The sequence below is a fragment of the Micromesistius poutassou genome (assembly GCF_964030765.1).
Source record: "Micromesistius poutassou genome assembly, chromosome: 22".
NCBI lineage: Eukaryota > Metazoa > Chordata > Actinopteri > Gadiformes > Gadidae > Micromesistius > Micromesistius poutassou.
The window spans coordinates 10,359,360-10,377,067 of NC_140292.1; the positions used below are offsets into that span (position 1 = coordinate 10,359,360).

General features: G+C 41.5%; 1 protein-coding gene across 1 annotated transcript in view; it reads right to left on the reverse strand.

Annotated features, from left to right (window-relative positions):
- LOC311367331 (netrin receptor UNC5D-like) overlaps window positions 1-17,708 on the reverse strand; it is a gene marked incomplete at both ends in the record, with an annotated part of 166,265 nt that overhangs the window by 56,281 nt on the left and 92,276 nt on the right. Inside the window, 2 exons of the mRNA XM_084486158.1 lie at window positions 13,633-13,736; window positions 13,945-14,088. Of these exons, the coding sequence (XP_084342284.1) occupies window positions 13,633-13,736; window positions 13,945-14,088 (248 nt within the window). The remainder of the gene's footprint in view (window positions 1-13,632; window positions 13,737-13,944; window positions 14,089-17,708) is intronic.

Below are 17,708 nucleotides of genomic sequence, written 5' to 3' on the forward strand. Positions count from 1 at the left end.
TGGAGAGGTTCTTTTCTACGACCCACCCACATTGAAGAGGTACTTTTTTAGATGGAAATGCGACGTGCCTGGAACCAAACCGAGTCGAGGCGAGTCGAGTCGAGCTGATACTGTCGGTGGAAAAGCAACATTAGTTTGTCTTTTGGTGGGTGGTCATAGAGAAGAATGAGAGTATCAGAAGACTGAGCATGATCATTACCCTCAAAGTATACATATATAAAAACATTTGAATTGAATGAATTCTCTCTTTACTAAAGTCACTTTGAAATTATCTATAAAAATACAGTTGTCCTCCAGTAATATTGGATTTTGCTCACATCATATCTATAAGGGCGCGAGAGAGAGAGAGCGAGAGAGAGAGCTTTATTAATAAAAACCTCCAACTATTGAACTGAATCATCACGCATCCCGGGGTCTATTGTTTCACTCCGCTGCCATAAAAGGTTCAGTCAGTCTGAGAGATTCCGCCATCTTTGGGTCTTTGTGCAAATTAAATTGCTACAAAATGCAGACTTCAGCTGTTCAGCTGCGATACATTATCCCCACCCTGCGTCTGACTGACTTTGGGATTATTACCTCTATCAATATCATGAACGCCATTGTCTCTGGCTTCATTAACATAAAAAGCATCCCAGTGAGTATTATCACCAAACCCCCACCCACAACCCCCCCCCCCCCCCCTCCCACACACACACACACCCAGAACCACCCCCCTACCCCCCCCCCCACACACCCACCCAGAACCACACCATTAGTAGGTTGGCAGCATAATATTAGTTGTCTTAGCTAGACTCTCCTCTCCATGACCAGACTCTATCCCTGTTTCCCTGGGGTTTGATGTGGTCGAGAACAACAGCAGGTACTGCAGCAAAATGACAGCATTTGTGCGTCAGAAAAAAATTAATATATAAAATGATGTTAGCTTCTGGCCGAAATAAATAAATAATAGTTGAAAACTAACATTTGTGACAAAAGCAACCATTAGAATATGTAAATGTGGTTCAGTCGACCGTTGTGTCATTGTGTTGTTGTGTTGAGCATTTAAACAAATTATCACAATGCTACAACAGATGCAAGACCCTGGAACAAAATAAGAAATCTGCCGTGTCGTGGGCTCAAATATAGTTTAGATTAAATTAAACAAATCGCCCAACGTTGCAACAGATGCCAGAACCTGAACAAAATCACTAAACCTGTCTCTGAATGTAGAGGACTCTGAATGACTCACACTACCATGGAGTCATTCAGAAGACACTAGTATCCAAAGCACGCTACAGACTGAACACAGTTGAGAATACATGTCAACAGTAGGTCAGGGTTTGGCGTCTCGCACAAGGGCGATTAAGGGTAGGCTGCCGTTGACTTCCGGTTTGGTCATGCAGGGGTAGGACGTGTGAAGGCAGAGCTCCCCACTCAACTTATCAAAATTAACTTTTAAAAGCACCGCTCAGGGCATTTCACTGTATTTCTATCAGACAGATAAAAGGCCACCAACTTTGGCGATATGAGCAAAAATAAGCCGACCAGTGCGCCCCCGCCAACAACCCGAACTAGCATAGCTAGCAAGGTAGATGCTTTGGCTAGCGCTAGCCCACACAGCGGTGGAACGACCGCAAACGCTGAGGGTGTTTCTGTGAGTCAACTTGTGGCTAAGTTGTCGAAACAACGGTCTTCGCTTAAGGAGGACATTTCTGCTTTAATTCATGAGTTGATTGCCCCGCTCCAGTCCTCCGTGAATGCACTAACACAGACTGTTAGTGGCTTTCAAGCACGGCTGAGCGCAACCAAAGTTCTGGCTGGGGATAACTTCAGTGCGATATCCACAGCTGACTGGAAAATAAAACGCCTAGAGGAGCAAAATGCGACATTGCTCGAACGCGTGGATGACTTGGAAAACCGCTCTCGTAGAGCAAACCTGAGGATCCTGAACGTCCTGGAGGACAGCGAGAAGGGCCAACACACTGTCAAGTTCATATCCATCTGCTAATGCAAGTAATGGCCGAAGAGGTTTTTGAAAATCCCCCGGAGTTGGAACGGGCTCATCGTTCTCCCGGCCAAAGACCCAGAGAAGGGCAGCCGCCCCGTCCCTTTGTGGTGTGCTTCCATCGCTTCCAGGAAAAAGAAAAGGCATTGCGGTGGGCCCAGACACACAACGTGAAGTTTAACGGCTCCAAAACTGAGAATCTACCCAGACATGTCTGCGGGCCTGGCGAAGAAACACGCAGCATTTAAAGACGTCAAGCAGCTCCTCTATGAGAAAAAGATAAGGTTCAGTCTGCTACATCCAGCACGTCTTCGGGTTCAGTTTGAGGATGAGACTCTCGTCTTCCACTCACCAGAAGCCGCCAAGGTGTTCTATGACTGTCGGGTTGCCGGACCAATTGACTGATTCTGACTCAAGTGGACTAGTCGGAGGCCGACGGAGGTTCGGTAGACTTGCTTCACCAGGCTGGGATGGTCAATATGCCTGAAGGTTGGTTGTTTTGAGCCGTTGCATTTTAGTGAAGCAAATGTCAATCTGTGTCGCTTTCATAGTTGATGGCGGAATGCTTGTTGACAACTGCTTAACGTTACGTTACAACCTGAGAGGGGCAAAGCCCCAGCAAGATGGTTTGCCTATTTGTTCAGATCCCATGGTTCGGATGCATTAATTTTTCGGTTAGCCAGCTATCCTGTCTATGCATGCAGTGATCCGAATGATGCATACTTAAGTGTGATAGGGGCTGTGAATTAAAGTTTGCCTGCCTACTTGATATAATAATGGCGGTTGTTTATGTTGGCTGGGAACAACAATGTTATTCATCTCTGTTCAGAGTAAATGCGCTGAGTTTGTATACTTGTTAAAGTGATAGTGGGGAGCATGGTGTAGGGGGAAATAACGTATGGGCTATTGGAAGTTTAGTCACAGTAAGATAGCTGCGGTTTGTTACTGTTCAGAGAACGAACCTAGAGTTTACACATTTTCAAGGGTTAGTTTGTTGCCGCTTTCCCCCTTTTTCTTTTTTTTTTTATCCCGTTCTCCATTTTATTTTATTTTTCCCGAGCTGGCTATACAGCACCATACATGCACGCCTTATCATTACCCAATATTCTTGTTTATTAAGCAATGAATAGAGCGAGCACAAATTTGGTTGGAGGGTCTGCAGTACGTTTTATTAGCTGGAACGTCAGGGGCATGAATGGCCCAGTGAAAAGGGCGCAAATTTTTTCACATTTAAAACGGTTGCACACTGAAATTGCATTTCTGCAGGAAACGCACCTTAGAGTACAAGATCAAGTTTTGCTTAGAAAGGCCTGGATAGGCCAGGTGTACCATTCAACATTTAGTAGCAGGGCTAGAGATGCTGCAATTATAATCCATAAAAAAGTACTCTTCACTGCTTCAAAAATAATTTCAGATTCCCAGGGACGTTATGTTATAGTATCAGGTCGTCTCTATCACACCCCGGTGGTTTTAGTTAGTATTTATGCCCCCAACTGGGATGATGCAGATTTTTTCAGGAAGATAATCACCTTATTACCAGATTTAAATACTCCTCACCTAATATTTGGCGGAGATATGAACTGTGTGATGGACACAGCCATGGACCGGTGAAGTCCCAAATCTGCACCTTCTGCAAATCTGCACCTGCACCATCAAAAATGTCCAGAGCTCTTTTGAGTCATATGATGCACCTTGGCTGTATAGACCCATGGAGATTTTTATATCCGAACAAAAAATAATTCTCTTGTTTTTCACATGTTCATCAGTCTTATTCTAGAATAGATAATTTTTTTATTGATAAGCGTCTTCTTCCCTCAGTGAAATCTGTAGACTACTCTGCTATTGTAGAATCTGATCATGCACCTGTTATTCTTGATATTGACTTTACACTCAATTGCCCACCAAGGCCAGCTTGGAGACTTAACACAGCATTGCTTTCAGATGCAGATTTTTGTCAGTTCATATCTAAAGCAATAGATGATTTCATTTTGACCAATCAGAATGACTCTGTATCACCATCCATATTATGGGAAACATTCAAAGTCGTACTGAGGGGACAGATAATATCATTTTCAGCTTCACGTAATAAAAAAAGAAAACAGAGACAGGAAGAGCTCATTGATTCTATTCTTAAAATTGATCATCAATATTCAACAACTCCAACACCTGAACTATACAAAGAAAAATTAAATCTGAAAGCAAAATATGATTTATTATCTACTGAAAAGACTGAACATAACTTGTTAAGATCACGAGCATTATTTTATGAACATGGGGAGAAGGCAGGACGCCTGCTTGCTCACCAGTTAAAGGCTAAGCAACAACAATTATTATCAACAATTAGGAAAACACCTCAAGAATTGACAATAGATCCCAAGGAAATCAATAATACTTTTAAAACATTTTATTCTGAGTTATATACCTCAGAATTTCCTCAGGACACTTCTTCTATGGTTAATTTCTTAGAAACCCTGAATACTACAACAATTGCACAGGAACAAAGGGACAACCTGGAAAGACCACTAAACCAACAGGAAGCGGAAAATTCAATTAAGGACATGCAGAGCGGGAAGGCCCCTGGGCCGGACGGCTTCCCAGTCGAATTCTATAAAAGATTCTCCTTAAAACTGATCCCCTTGCTTCTTACTATGTTTAAGTACTCTTTTGAACAGACAGCTCTCCCACAGAGTCTCACAGAGGCTCTCATCACAGTTATACTGAAACCTGGTAAAGACCCAGCGGATTGCAGCTCTTATAGGCCTATTTCTTTACTGAACGTGGACATTAAGATACTGTTGAAAATTCTGGCCTCTCGAATAAACACTGTAGTATCAGATATAATTTCAAATGATCAAACCGGTTTTGTGAGAGGCCGTCACTCATTCGATAACATTCGTAAATTCCTGAATGTGGTGCATTCTCCAGCGTCTGGGGTGCGACCAGAGGTGGTGGTCTCCTAGACGCGGAGAAGGCATTCGACAGAGTAGAATGGGAGTATCTTTTTGCGGTACTGGGTAAATTTGGGTTTGGCCTGAAATTTATGTCTTGGATTCGTCTATTGTATTCATCTCCAAAAGCTGCAGTAGTCACTAATAAATTATGTTCACAGTATTTTCCTTTATCTAGGGGTACACGTCAAGGCTGCCCACTTAGCCCATTACTGTTCATTTTAGCGATCGAGCCCCTGTCAATTAAGCTTAGAACTACACCGTCCATACATGGCATTAGAAGAATGGGGACGGAATATAAAGCTTCCTTGTATGCTGATGATCTCTTAATTTTTTTATCAGACCCGCTATCCTGTAAATCTGAACTTTTGAAGATTCTGGTTGACTTTGGTGGTTTTTCAGGTTATAAAATTAACTATTCAAAAAGTGTGTGTTTCCCTATCAATGATTCGGCAAAGCAGATTCCAGACACAGACTTGCCATTTTGTATATCACATTCCAGTTTTAAGTACTTAGGAATAAGTATTCCTAAGTTCTGAATTGTTTAAAGCCAACTTCACTCCTATTATGGAGAAACTAAAATCTGACCTCCAGAGATGGAGTGCTATTTACCTTTCTCTAGTTGGAAAAATCAACTGCATCAAAATGAATGTGTTGCCTAGATTTTTTTTACTTGTTTCAAAGTATCCCAGTTTTCCTACCAAAATCCTTCTTCCGTTCAATTGATGCCCTACTCTCAAGTTTTATATGGGGAGGTAAATCTTCAAGACTTTGTAAAACACTGCTTGAAAGGCCAAGAAAAGGGGGTGGGCTCGCTCTCCCAAATTTCAGGGTTTATTATTGGGCAGCGAATCTGCAAAAAATTATTTACTGGTTTCAGGCCCCAGACATGGGTTGGTGCAATGAAGAGGCAAAGCTCTGTAATCTGTCATCACTTCCTGCACTGTTAACAAAACTCCCTCTCTCCCCATCACGGTTTTCCTCAAGTCCGGTAGTGCGTTCAACATTAAGAATACTTGCAACTCTCCCCTCTCATTAGTAAACAAGCTTCAACGTAAAGTACTTCATGGGATAATTAATTATTATTATTTTTTTTTTAATATGTATTATTATTATTATTATTATTTTTTTTCTTCACCGGCACAGGGTTGGATGGGGTTTATAAAAATATAAAAATGTAAATTGTTAAAATGCTGTGTAATTCTTGTTACATTGTACACTGTCGCCAAAAGAATTGTAACCACTGTGAAACATTACAACCTGTATGACATTGTACGTCTGTTTTAACAACAATAAAAATACATGTTAAAAAAAAAAAAAAAAAAGTGTAGGCTGCCGACGTCAAAGAACCCTTCAGCTGGGAGTGAAACAGCCACACCAACGGGTCCTGAACAAAAACACTAAACATGTCACTGAATGTAGAGGACTCACACTACCATGGAGTCATTCAGAAGACACTTGTATCCAAAGCACGCTACAGACTGAACACAGTTGAGAATACATGTCAACCGTAGGTCAGGGTTTGGCGTCTCGCACAAGGGCGATTAAGGGTAGGCGTCAAAGAACCCTTCAGCTGGGAGTGAAACAGCCACACCAACGGGTCCCAACAGTTTTTGGCCCGTGACCCTACTTCTAACTCTGGAAATGTTTGCGACCCCAACTTCAACTTTTGTGAACACAGATTGTTTTCACCTCCAAAAAAACAATTATAACATCTACGTCCTGGTAGAGTTCATTGCATCGCTCCATCACACACTAAGTGATTAGAGGCAGTTTGCTCCTGGCTAGGAATCAATAGGCAGTTATTTCTTATAATCAGGGCGTCTATGAGATTAAAAAGAGTCTGCTAAAATGGATCATCAGACATCTAAAGCTTACGTCAATCCCCCGCGACCCCATGTGCATCTCAGGGGACCCAGAGTAGGGTCCCGACCCCGAGGTTGGGAACCACTGCCCTACACGAGCCCGCCACAAAACATTGCATCTTCGTCCTTGTTCTCCGAATGTATGTTGAGATTCCTGTTCCTCCTCTCCCCACTGTCAGAGCTGCCTGATACACTCCCACAGTATCTCCCATATTATCCTGGGCATCGCTATGGCAATACCCGGAGAAGGGACATATTTATTGTTGCATTATTTACTGAAAACATTCTTTGTTAGCCTGAGTTTCTATGAATGATGCATGAGGTGTTGCACTATTGGGTGGTTGGGGAGGAGGGGTGGGGGTGTACACCAATACTCCATTTGTGCGTTGTGAATCTTTCATTACACACAGAAACAAAAAGGTAGCAGTCTGATACATCTTTAAGACCGCATCTGGAGATATATGGAGAGCTATAGGCTATATGGAGGTGCTCAGAATGGAAAAGTTTAAAGGGATAGTTCAGGATTTTGGACATCGGATCTCATTTCCAAGTGAGCCAGTGTGTAATTTATCATTGGAGACCGTTTAACACTTTTCATTCAGTCCTTCTAGTTGCAGAAATTGCTGGTGCTAGGCTAGCGCAACTCGAGGGGAACTGCTAGCCTGCCAATAAAAACAGTTTTACCCACTCCCAAGGCAAACTATCGATGTAAATGTCTGTGTTGATAGAATAGTATTAGAAATAAATGTACCCTTGCATCACATTGCATTTAATCTCTGTAGTTGGAAGCAAACTACGGCAGCGGCGGACTGATATTACCTGGAGTATGCTTCTCTGTTTACCTTCTGCTGTAGTGAATTGGTTGCCACACCGGAGCAAAGTGAAATTCCGCCGCTGCTGAGAAAGTAGTCCCCCAAAATGTAATGTGATCATTGCGATACAAGGATAGTTTTATTTCTAATATTATTCTATCAACACAGACATTTACATCGATAGTCAGGCATTATAATTGGTTTGCATCGGGTGTACTTTGGAGTGGGTAAAACTGTTTTTATTGGCAGGCTAGCAGTTCCCCTTGACTTGCGCTAGCCTAGCACCAGCGATTTCTGCAACTAGAAGGACTGAATGAAAAGTGTTGAAAACGGTCTCCAATCCAATGATAAATAACACACTGGCTCACTTGGAAATGAGACCCGATGTCGAAAATCCTGAACTATCACTTTAATATTGTTGCTTTTTGTTTCATAATCCACACAGCTATCAATGCCATTATTAATACTATAGATAATAATAATATATATATATATATACACATACACATAATGAGAGAGAGAGAGAGGAGGAGAAATAAGTAGAGAATAAAGGAGCGAAAGGTTGAGAGTGAGGTAGGGCTTTGACTCCGAACTTCGTTATTCGAATATAATTTGAATATTAAAAAAATTATAACCTTTTATGGGCATTATTTTTTGTAAACGGGACTTAGACCGACTCATTTCACGGATTCCTGTGAGACTAGGTTGCCTTAAAGGGACACTTCACTCATTTGCATTAAGCTTTGTATCATTAGTAACCCAGTCATATTTTTGAATGGTCCTGCATCATTCCCTCATTTTCCCCTGAGACGGGAGAGCTCTGTATCTACCTCTAACACTTCCTGCTTTAAATTACGCAAAATGAAGATTTTTGCGTCATTTAAAGCAGGAAGTATTTGAGGGGGGCTCTCTAAAAAACTACAAGCACTAGTTCCAGTGGGTGGGACTTAGGGGTGTATGGTATAGGTAGATCACACGAGCGCTAAAGAAGCAATGATGTAGTACCAGAGACGCAGTCGTTTATTCATAATACCATCCGGGTGTTCTATAAGATATTACAAAACGGGTGACTTAAATCAAGCAAACTGATTGGTTCCCAACTGTTTGGGATATTGAGTGTATACACACAGCTATGATGCCCGTTCAGTTTACAGAGTTCAGTATCACTCCGCGCCTAACTATTGTTTATTTATATATAAAAGCAATAGCATAGTTCACTGAAGCCTAAAAATATGTTGATTGCTGGAGAGGGTGGAAATGTTGTAAAGCAATAGGCACACAGTGAGTGAACTCGATAGTAGGCTAAATTGCCGGCGAACCAAGCTACCGTCTCTAGCCTAGCCTTCTCTCTGAAGGACGCTACAGTGTGTTGCATAGCAACCGCCGTACACTTTGCAGGCAGCCAGGAGGGGCTACTTTTTTGTATTTGTTAAAAAAAATGCTTTTCCGACTTTTCGCTTTTTCAAAATTGAGGGTGTCTATGACTTTCATTTCGCCATACTTACGTAACCATTTTATAAAAGATCACTTCAGTCAGTGAGCACATACCACAGCCTGTCGTGATCTATTGCTTAATTCTAGAACACTCCGGGAGCTCCGGCGGGAGACCTGGAGCTCTATATCTGTATAATATAATATTATAGACATTTATAATATAATATATAATATCACCCACTTGATAACCCCAATGATATTCTGCTTACTGCATACTGCTGTATTTACTGCTGTTAGTTGGGCTAGTTGCCGTGTGTTTTTCACCTTTAGTTGGTAGCTTAGTAGCCAATGTGCTTATAAGGTTGGATTGGTCAGGGGGCATTGTCACTACCTGGAGCTTGCACTTAAACGGAGCCTGGGTCTGTTGAAGGTGGCATTGCTGTTTTTAGGCTATGATAGCCATAGGATAGGATAGGTATATTGTATTGTATTTATTTATTTATTTTTCTTTTCTTTTCACCTTTGGTTGGTAGTTTGGTAGCCAGCGTGCTTGTAAGGTTGGTTTGGACAGGGGCCTCTGAATATGTGTTTTCCTTGGATTTTGGCACAAGGGATTATAACATCTGATCCTGTGTATTAATGAAATCACAGCCAAAAGCTATGTGCGCCTGGATGATTTTATGAAAAAATGACTGCGTCGGGTTCTCCGATGTCTCAGGTCCTTCCACATCAATCTGAAGTCGTGGTTCAATCTGGACTTCAGAGAGTAAAAGCCAAAGTTTCTTTCCCCAATTCCTTCTCCACCATGGCCAAGAATCAATACATTGGTCTTATTTTGCAAACCCGCACCCGCCTGTACCTGCAAAATACATTCCGCCCCCAACCAGACCCGCTATAAATTGATATCGACGCCCAACCTGCAACCGAAGGAAAATTAGACACATTAGATGGAACGCCGGGGCATTACACTACCTGGTGTTGGTGTGGTGCTTAAGATTGCTGTGCAAAAAATGCAGATTATCCACTGTGGACGGTTGTAGTTGACTCCACTCCTGAATAACATATCCAGCACCGGAGAAGTCTTGCTCGCAATCGCAAAACCTGCGACCGACCCGCGCTGTTCAGGCGTCCGACCTGACCCGCACATACAAATTGTGCCGGTCACAGCAGGACTCTGACCGAGATGTGAGCCCCACTACGAGTCTTTACTTGTTGTGGAAGTACCAGAGACGTCCGAGAACCCAACGCTGTCGCCGTCTAAACGAAAGGCACATTTGATAAAAATATTTTGTCGGTTTTACCCGGGAGTCGTGTAAAGCCAGCCTAAATATATGACCCACTTTCAATACAGATTCATATCTCCATAGGTGAAATTCTCCTTTAATTAAATCTGTCTCATATGTTAGGTGAACTAAATGTCAAGGGAAAGAGGCGGTGGTTGCAAAAAGTATTTTCGCTTATTAAGTTCACTCAGTGCTTATAATGGTTTATTTGTTTCTCAGTATAATTTCCTTAATTTAGAAGACAGTTTTGTTAATTTTTCAATTGTAAAATTAATTAATTAATTTTTTGAAGTTGCGAGTTTATGAAATTATTGGAAGCAAGTCGAGCTGACCTTGCCTGCTGTACCCACGGCCCAAAATAAAGAACAGCCGAGACAATATCCTTAATTCAAACATGCCGTTTCATTTGGCTTCAATTGGCTACGGATGCAAACTTGGAATAAACATGCACAACAGGGATTTCTAAAGGTTACTGTACAGTGGCGGAGACTGCAGGAGCTGAAATATCACTACAGTAGAGCTAAGAAGGTTCTACGAGTGCTTTAGACCAACCTTACCAACGAACGACGTACAAAAGAGATTCTTAGCAAAGAACGTTTCGGGAAACATGCGAAATGTTAAGGTAGAACTTAAAGAAGAGGTTACAAATACCAGCGCTTTTGCGCATGGTAAGGCTATGTGCGCGGTGCGGCAACTTTTTTTATGAGATAGAGAGACCCCCTTAAAGATGAAAAGATAATTTGAACCCTTCGCCGGCAATTTAGCCTACTATCACGTTCACTCACCGTGTGCCTATTGCTTTACAACATTTCCACCCTCTCAATCAGTCAACATATTCTTAGGTTTCAGTGAACTAAGCTATTGCTTTTATAAATAAATAAACATTTCAAGTTAAGCGCGGCGTGATAACTGATTGGACGTCATAGCAGTTATGTATATGCCTATGCACATTATAAAAAAAACAGTTAGGAACCAATCAGATCACTTGATTTAAGCCACCCGTTTTAAAATAATACATATTCAAATATATTCAAATATTTATATTATTAATAAATAATATTAATAAATAAACAAACAAACTTCGAATATGATTTGTGGGCAAAAGTCAAAGCCCTAGAGTGAGGTGGAGAAAAAGGGAGGGAGAGAGAGAGAGGGAGAGATATGAGGACAAGGGAAGGTAGTATGAAGTAGGGCTGTATGGTATGGACTAAAATTTATATCATGGTATGATTTGAGGCATAGACAGTAACAGTATTATATCACGGTATGTTAATGTTATATTCTAATTTAAATATAAGTGCTTCTGAAGGGGTAAAATACTGGTTAGGCAGCTATTACTGTATCACTAGGAAATACTTCACATAGTACAGAAGTATTTTAAGAACATTTCTTGAGCAAAACTGCAATAGAATAAAATGAATCTTTTCTTTTTTTTAAAGTTACTTCCAGTAGATAGATAGATAGATAGATAGATAGATAGATATAAACTTTATTTATCCCAAGGGGAAATTCAGGGTCCAAGTAGCTTAGAGACATAGATACATCACACATAACATACACATACAACATACAACAAGCAGGATTGCAAAAAAAGGAAGTTTCTAGAATACAATCAACAAATAAGAATAAAGATACTATACACTAGACAATAAGGTTAAATATACTAAGAGAAAGATACTAAGTAACAGACAACAAACAAACAAGGTCCACATTAATGTGCTGAGGCAGTGTGATAAGGGTGACAGGGCAGGGGCTAACCCTGTGGTACAGTACAGATCTAGACATGGTTTGGTGAGGTACAAAGTAGTAAGGCAAGACAGTGCAATTTTAAGTCAGTAGGCCAGCATTAAATACTAAAAACTAAAACAGTATGGATAGTATGGCTTTCTTTCTCCACTTGGTCGTGGACCTTGCCGTATAGTTTTGGCATCTCAATTTGGCTGAAGTGTGTGCGAGCAGGTAACAGGTAAGCGTACCTGGGATTGAGTGTTTTGACCATCTCTTTAAAGCCCTTTCTATCGACATTTTGAAAGGGAACGTCCTTACACAGGTAAACAATGACGGCGTTTGTTATCTCGTTCCACCGCTGGCTTTTTTTGTCATAAGGACTGGCTTTGGAAAATGCCTGCGGAAGCGATGCAGAGACAGCTTCACGCTACCAGCGTCTGTCTCGTATGGTGTGGAATGAGAGCTTGTGAAGGGACTATTGTGCAGGCTGCGCGCCTGCGTGCTTGTGCAATAGCATACTGCCTGAGAAGGCAGTATCGCTGTCAAATCTGTCCCTGGGAAAAGTAACGTTGCGCCGAATTGAAAAAGGAAATACGTTTCGTTCCCATATTTTCAGTAGTTTTGCGTAACTTTACTTTTCACATGAAAGAAGTTACGTTACTGTATTTGTAACAGTGTAAATAACAAGTTTTATTTGTTAAATTCCTGTCAAACTTGGGATTCAACTTTTTATATTTTATTTTGAAAGTCCACAGTGGAAGTTTGTGTTTAAGTTAATGCTGGGCAATATGTAAATTGCTCAGACGCATCAAACTTACGCTGTGGTAAGTTGCCGTTCTGTCCGCTTGTACATAAATTAAGTTATAAATGTAAACCACGCATAAGATGTTTGAACTCGATCAGCATTTGATTTGTTGCATGTTTGTTGAACTTAATGCTTGTCAAACCCTTTTGTTTTATTGGTTTGTAAAGAGATAATTGCGTGATGTGTGGAGTCCTTAAGCACGAGGTGTACGTGACCTGTGCGCACTAATGTGGGGCTCCTCTTTTGTAGTTTGAGCGGGAACAGATCGGTCATTTATTTGTGCACACTGATTGTGTGCTTTCCCATTTTGCAGGTATGTTTTATTTTGTACTCTTGTAATATTGTTTTGTGTTATGTGCTTTTTGTTTGAGAAAATGTAAAAAAATACCACTATATGATCACGATATGTAAATTGCTCAGATGCATCAAACAGATCGGTAATTTATTTGTGCACACTGGTTGTGTGCTTTCCCATTTTGCAGTAAACCAGTCCAGTGCTTCAACCCGTCTCTGTGAAGTGATTCAGCGAGCAGCAGAGCATCATACACATGGTCACATATTTACGTTACTTACTTTGTAACACGTTACACACAACACTGTCTACTGGTCACACCGGTCTCACGTTATGGTCAAAATCCATACCTTAGCACAAATTCACACCGGTGTACTTTTTATACCGTTTATCGTACACCCCTAGTATGAAGGTAGTGGGAGAACACATGAGGTTGATGTTGAGGGTGTAGGAAGGGGGGGGGGGGGGGGGGGGCTCATACCTCGGCCAATGGCATGCCCTCTGGGGGCCGGCAGTGCAGCAGGATCATGCCCTTAAGAGGCACCTCGGTGCCCTGGGGGTCCTGCTCAAAGTTCTTCCTCAGGTCTGGAAGGAAACAGCAGAGCGCGCACACACACACACACATTAATGAATGTGCTACATAGACAAAGCTTTAAACACACACACCATTAAAAACATATACAGCATAAACACAATAGTCAGCAGTTAATTCAAACAGAGACAAAACTTTAAACACATACACAGATAAACTTTTAATACAAAAAGCAACACACACCCCCCCCACCCCACTCACATGCGATGCGGATGCTGGCCTTGCGGCTCTTGGACGTCCCCAGGTGGCTCCAGGCGACACACAGACACCAGTAGTCCTCGGGCCCATGGAAGTCCTCCACCTGCTGCCGTGACACGTTAATCAGGACCTCACGGAACTTCAGCCCTGGATGGAGAAGGAAGGAGACTGTGGTGAGTGACGGGTGGGAGGCGGGACAGAGCCGGGCCGGAAGCCAATGACTGACAGGAGGCGGAGTCACGCCTCGTTGTTAAAAGAAACTTATTTGAAAAGAAACTTATTTGCGACCATCACGAGTGAGTGGAGCTTCCAGAGGATTTGAAGAAGTATGTTTCTAGTGGCTGGTCCACCTGGGGTTGATTAGAGGCTTTACAGGCGCTTTAACAAACAATGTCGGTGTCTGGACAGGATGTTGAAGCCTAATTGTCTTTTCCACCAGGAGAACTTTACTAGTGCTGGCCGAGTTTGTGTTGCTGTTCACCAATTACTGTCTTACAGATCCCCGACTCCAGCGACATGGTTGGTTGAACCAAATACAAGAAAAGAAAAAAAAAAGAAAAAAGAAAGCGAAACGCCCCGATCAGCCAGATTTCAGCTGGCCTTCTATCAGAATCAAAATTATTGATCTAAAGTCTGATTTGTGAATAGACTCCCAGCATATCCCTGACCAGTATATGGTATTTTTTCTTCTTCAACCAGACAAAGTTTGTTCAATGTTAAAGCAACATGAAACCCAAGTGCTTCCATGTTTAACCATCAGCTGATACTGTGCGTGTCATTCGAGGGCCTCCCGCCCTCTGGCTCTCCCTGGTCTCATTAATGAAACGGCCGTCAGCTGTGTTAACGACTCATTATGTCCAGTTGTGTTCTCGGTGTTGGAGCTCCGCGGTTTCTGCCGCTCATTAGCGCTGACGTTTGTTTCTGACCCATTTTATACACTCCATGGATTTAATCGAGCGCACAAATTTTATCTGGGCGATAGACTCCTCTTCCTGGAGGTGTCAGCGCAGGACAAACACTGGAGCGGCACTTATCTTACACTTACACTTAACACTTATTATGGGTTCCTTTTCCTCAATCACATGAGTTCATGGGACGCATCTTTTTTTGAGCTAACCAATGGACGGTCAGCACTCCTACTTCGACCAATCACATTTCCCTAACAATCAAAACACATGCCTCCTACAGTTTGTCCACTTAATACTGTTTAACTCTGAAACGTTAAACAGTATTAGGCAGAAGTCCCTCCTCCCTAACCCTGAGTGAAGGACAGGTTGAATACGCCGATCAAAGAGGAAGAGGACAAAAATAAGCTGTGTGACCTTCAAACATCCTGTCGTAATAAAAAAAAGATAATTATTTCCCCATAATAATTCAATTCCACACAAAAGAAGATAGAGAAAAATATGAGTAATCTCAACTATCTCGTATTTTCTTTGGTCGGTCAAAATAAAATACATCTATATTTCTTTCTCCATTTCTTTCCACCCTTTTTTTGGTTCCGATTCCCCCCACCTCACTCCCTCCCTCACAACCCCCCTCTCACACTCACTCCACCTCCGTCTCTCCCCTCACACTCATTCCACCCCAAACCTCCTCTCTCTCGCTCTCGCCTCCCCCCCTCTCCACTCCCAGTCTCTCTGTTGCTGATTCTTCCACTAAATCCACTCTGAGTCCGGCTGCCCTGGTGAAAATTAAGTCCACTGAAGTGTATTCAAAATATTATTCCGAAGTACATTTTTCAGAAGTATACTTTATGTTAAGTATATTTTAGGTAGACTTTTGGAAGTGTTGTGTTGTTTCAGTATACATCTTAAAATTATACTTAACTGATCTTTTTTTAAGTTCATTTAGAATATATTCAGATAGTGTATTTTAGTCAGGATGTCATTAAGCTCAACTGTAATATACTGAAAATAAGTACACTACCGCTGTAATATTTGAAGGATGATTTCAGTATACTTCTTGCCTGGCTCCCTACAAGACATGTAGTGTGTGATGTGAGTTGAAATTGAAAATCATATTTCTTTATGTCCTCAAACAGGAAACTGATCCAGATGACATGGCTGCCAAGGGAGTTACTGTGGGAATTCTTTATGTCCTTGAGGACTGTGTGGCTGAAGCCTCATCCCCCAAGATCCAAAACATCACACTCATCTTAGAGGAATCCATAGTAGTAGAGGACCTTCCGGATACTCCCACTGCCTTGGCCTACCTTCTCGGCCTCCTTAATGCACTCAATATTTCCTATCCGGAGGACCTTAAGTACACCTTTGAAACACTTCAGAAGGTGTTCATGGAGAATGGCCCAAAATGCTCTAACTAAAATGCTCTGTGTGATCTCTAAAGAAAAAGCTTTGTCTTGTCTAAACGTTGCAAAAAGAAAAGTGAAATGAAGAAACAGGTTTTCCCTGTGAAATTTGACAAGTTCACATAATTGTTTTGTGTTCTCCGACTAATTGCTGGTTAATAACTCAAACGTTTGTAAAATGTGTGTTACACCCATTTGTAATGTAGTTGTTGCTAAGAAGGCAACATGTGAAATTTGAAAATTCATTTATATTTTTCTACATAATTGTTACATTGCTACATTGATTGTTCTAGCAAAATGTTACTGCAGAATGTATTTTCAAGTTAGACCTGTGAACCTGTGAAGCCATACGTGTCAAGACAGCTGTGAATGACATGTCATGTGAAATTTAACACTGAACTTTTTCATGTTAATTATTTTGATGCCCATAGTCACCTCTGACCAGCAGCTGGCAAACTAATGTTTTAAGTGTTTATCACACACATTTTTATTGTCTTACATTGTATCTTACATGCATCTATTTTTTTTTCAACCAAGCAGAAGTGATTGTTCTAGTGTAAGTGTGTTAGAATGTTTTTTCATGTTATACCTGAAAACTATGCCATTTTGTTGAATTTGAAATTCAAGTTTTGATAACTGAACAGAGAATAAATTAAAGTGTGCATTTGTGTATGTGGATTTGCTTTGGTAATAGCAAGAGGGAAAAATGGGTTTAGTCAACAAAGAAGTCTTTATATTACTAGTTAACTTTTTGTACTAAGTTGAGCTAAGAACTTAGTAAAGACAACAGTATTTTTGTAGTTTGGGCAATCACATTACTGTTACCTCAACAAAAAAAATCTTACATTGGCAGAATGCTAAATTTTAAGTTGTGCCCACTGGTAGAACGAACAATTGTTCGTAAAGACAACAGCATTTTTGTAGTTGGGTCAATCACATTACTGTTAACTCAACAAACAATCTTACATTGGCAGGATGATGAATTTTATGTTGTGCCCACTGGTAGAACAAACAATTGTTCGTAAAGACAACAGCATTTTTGTAGTTTGGCCAACGCATAAAACTTAGTTGGGAAAACACGAACATTTGAATGCATAAGGTTGCCATTGAATTTTGCATATTTGCAAGTTTTTATTTTTTACAGTGTGGACTCCCACGAGCCACGACTCCTCTCTCCTCCACTCCTTCTTCTCTGTTGCCTTATTTCTCCTCTACCCCCCGTCCGGCCCTCCTTTCCATTCTATCTCTCCATCAAAAGACTCTGCAGGAGCCGCCACTCCAAGTCCATACCCCACCCAGCCAGCACAGTCCCCCCCTCAGATCTGTCACTACCCCGCCACTGGTGCCAAATTCTAATCTCTTTCCCTTCCACCCACTCCTCCCCAGCCCCCCTATCTCTTTCCTCCTCCTCCTCCTCCTCCACCCGAGGATCAACTTTTCGGTGGTGGGCGGATGC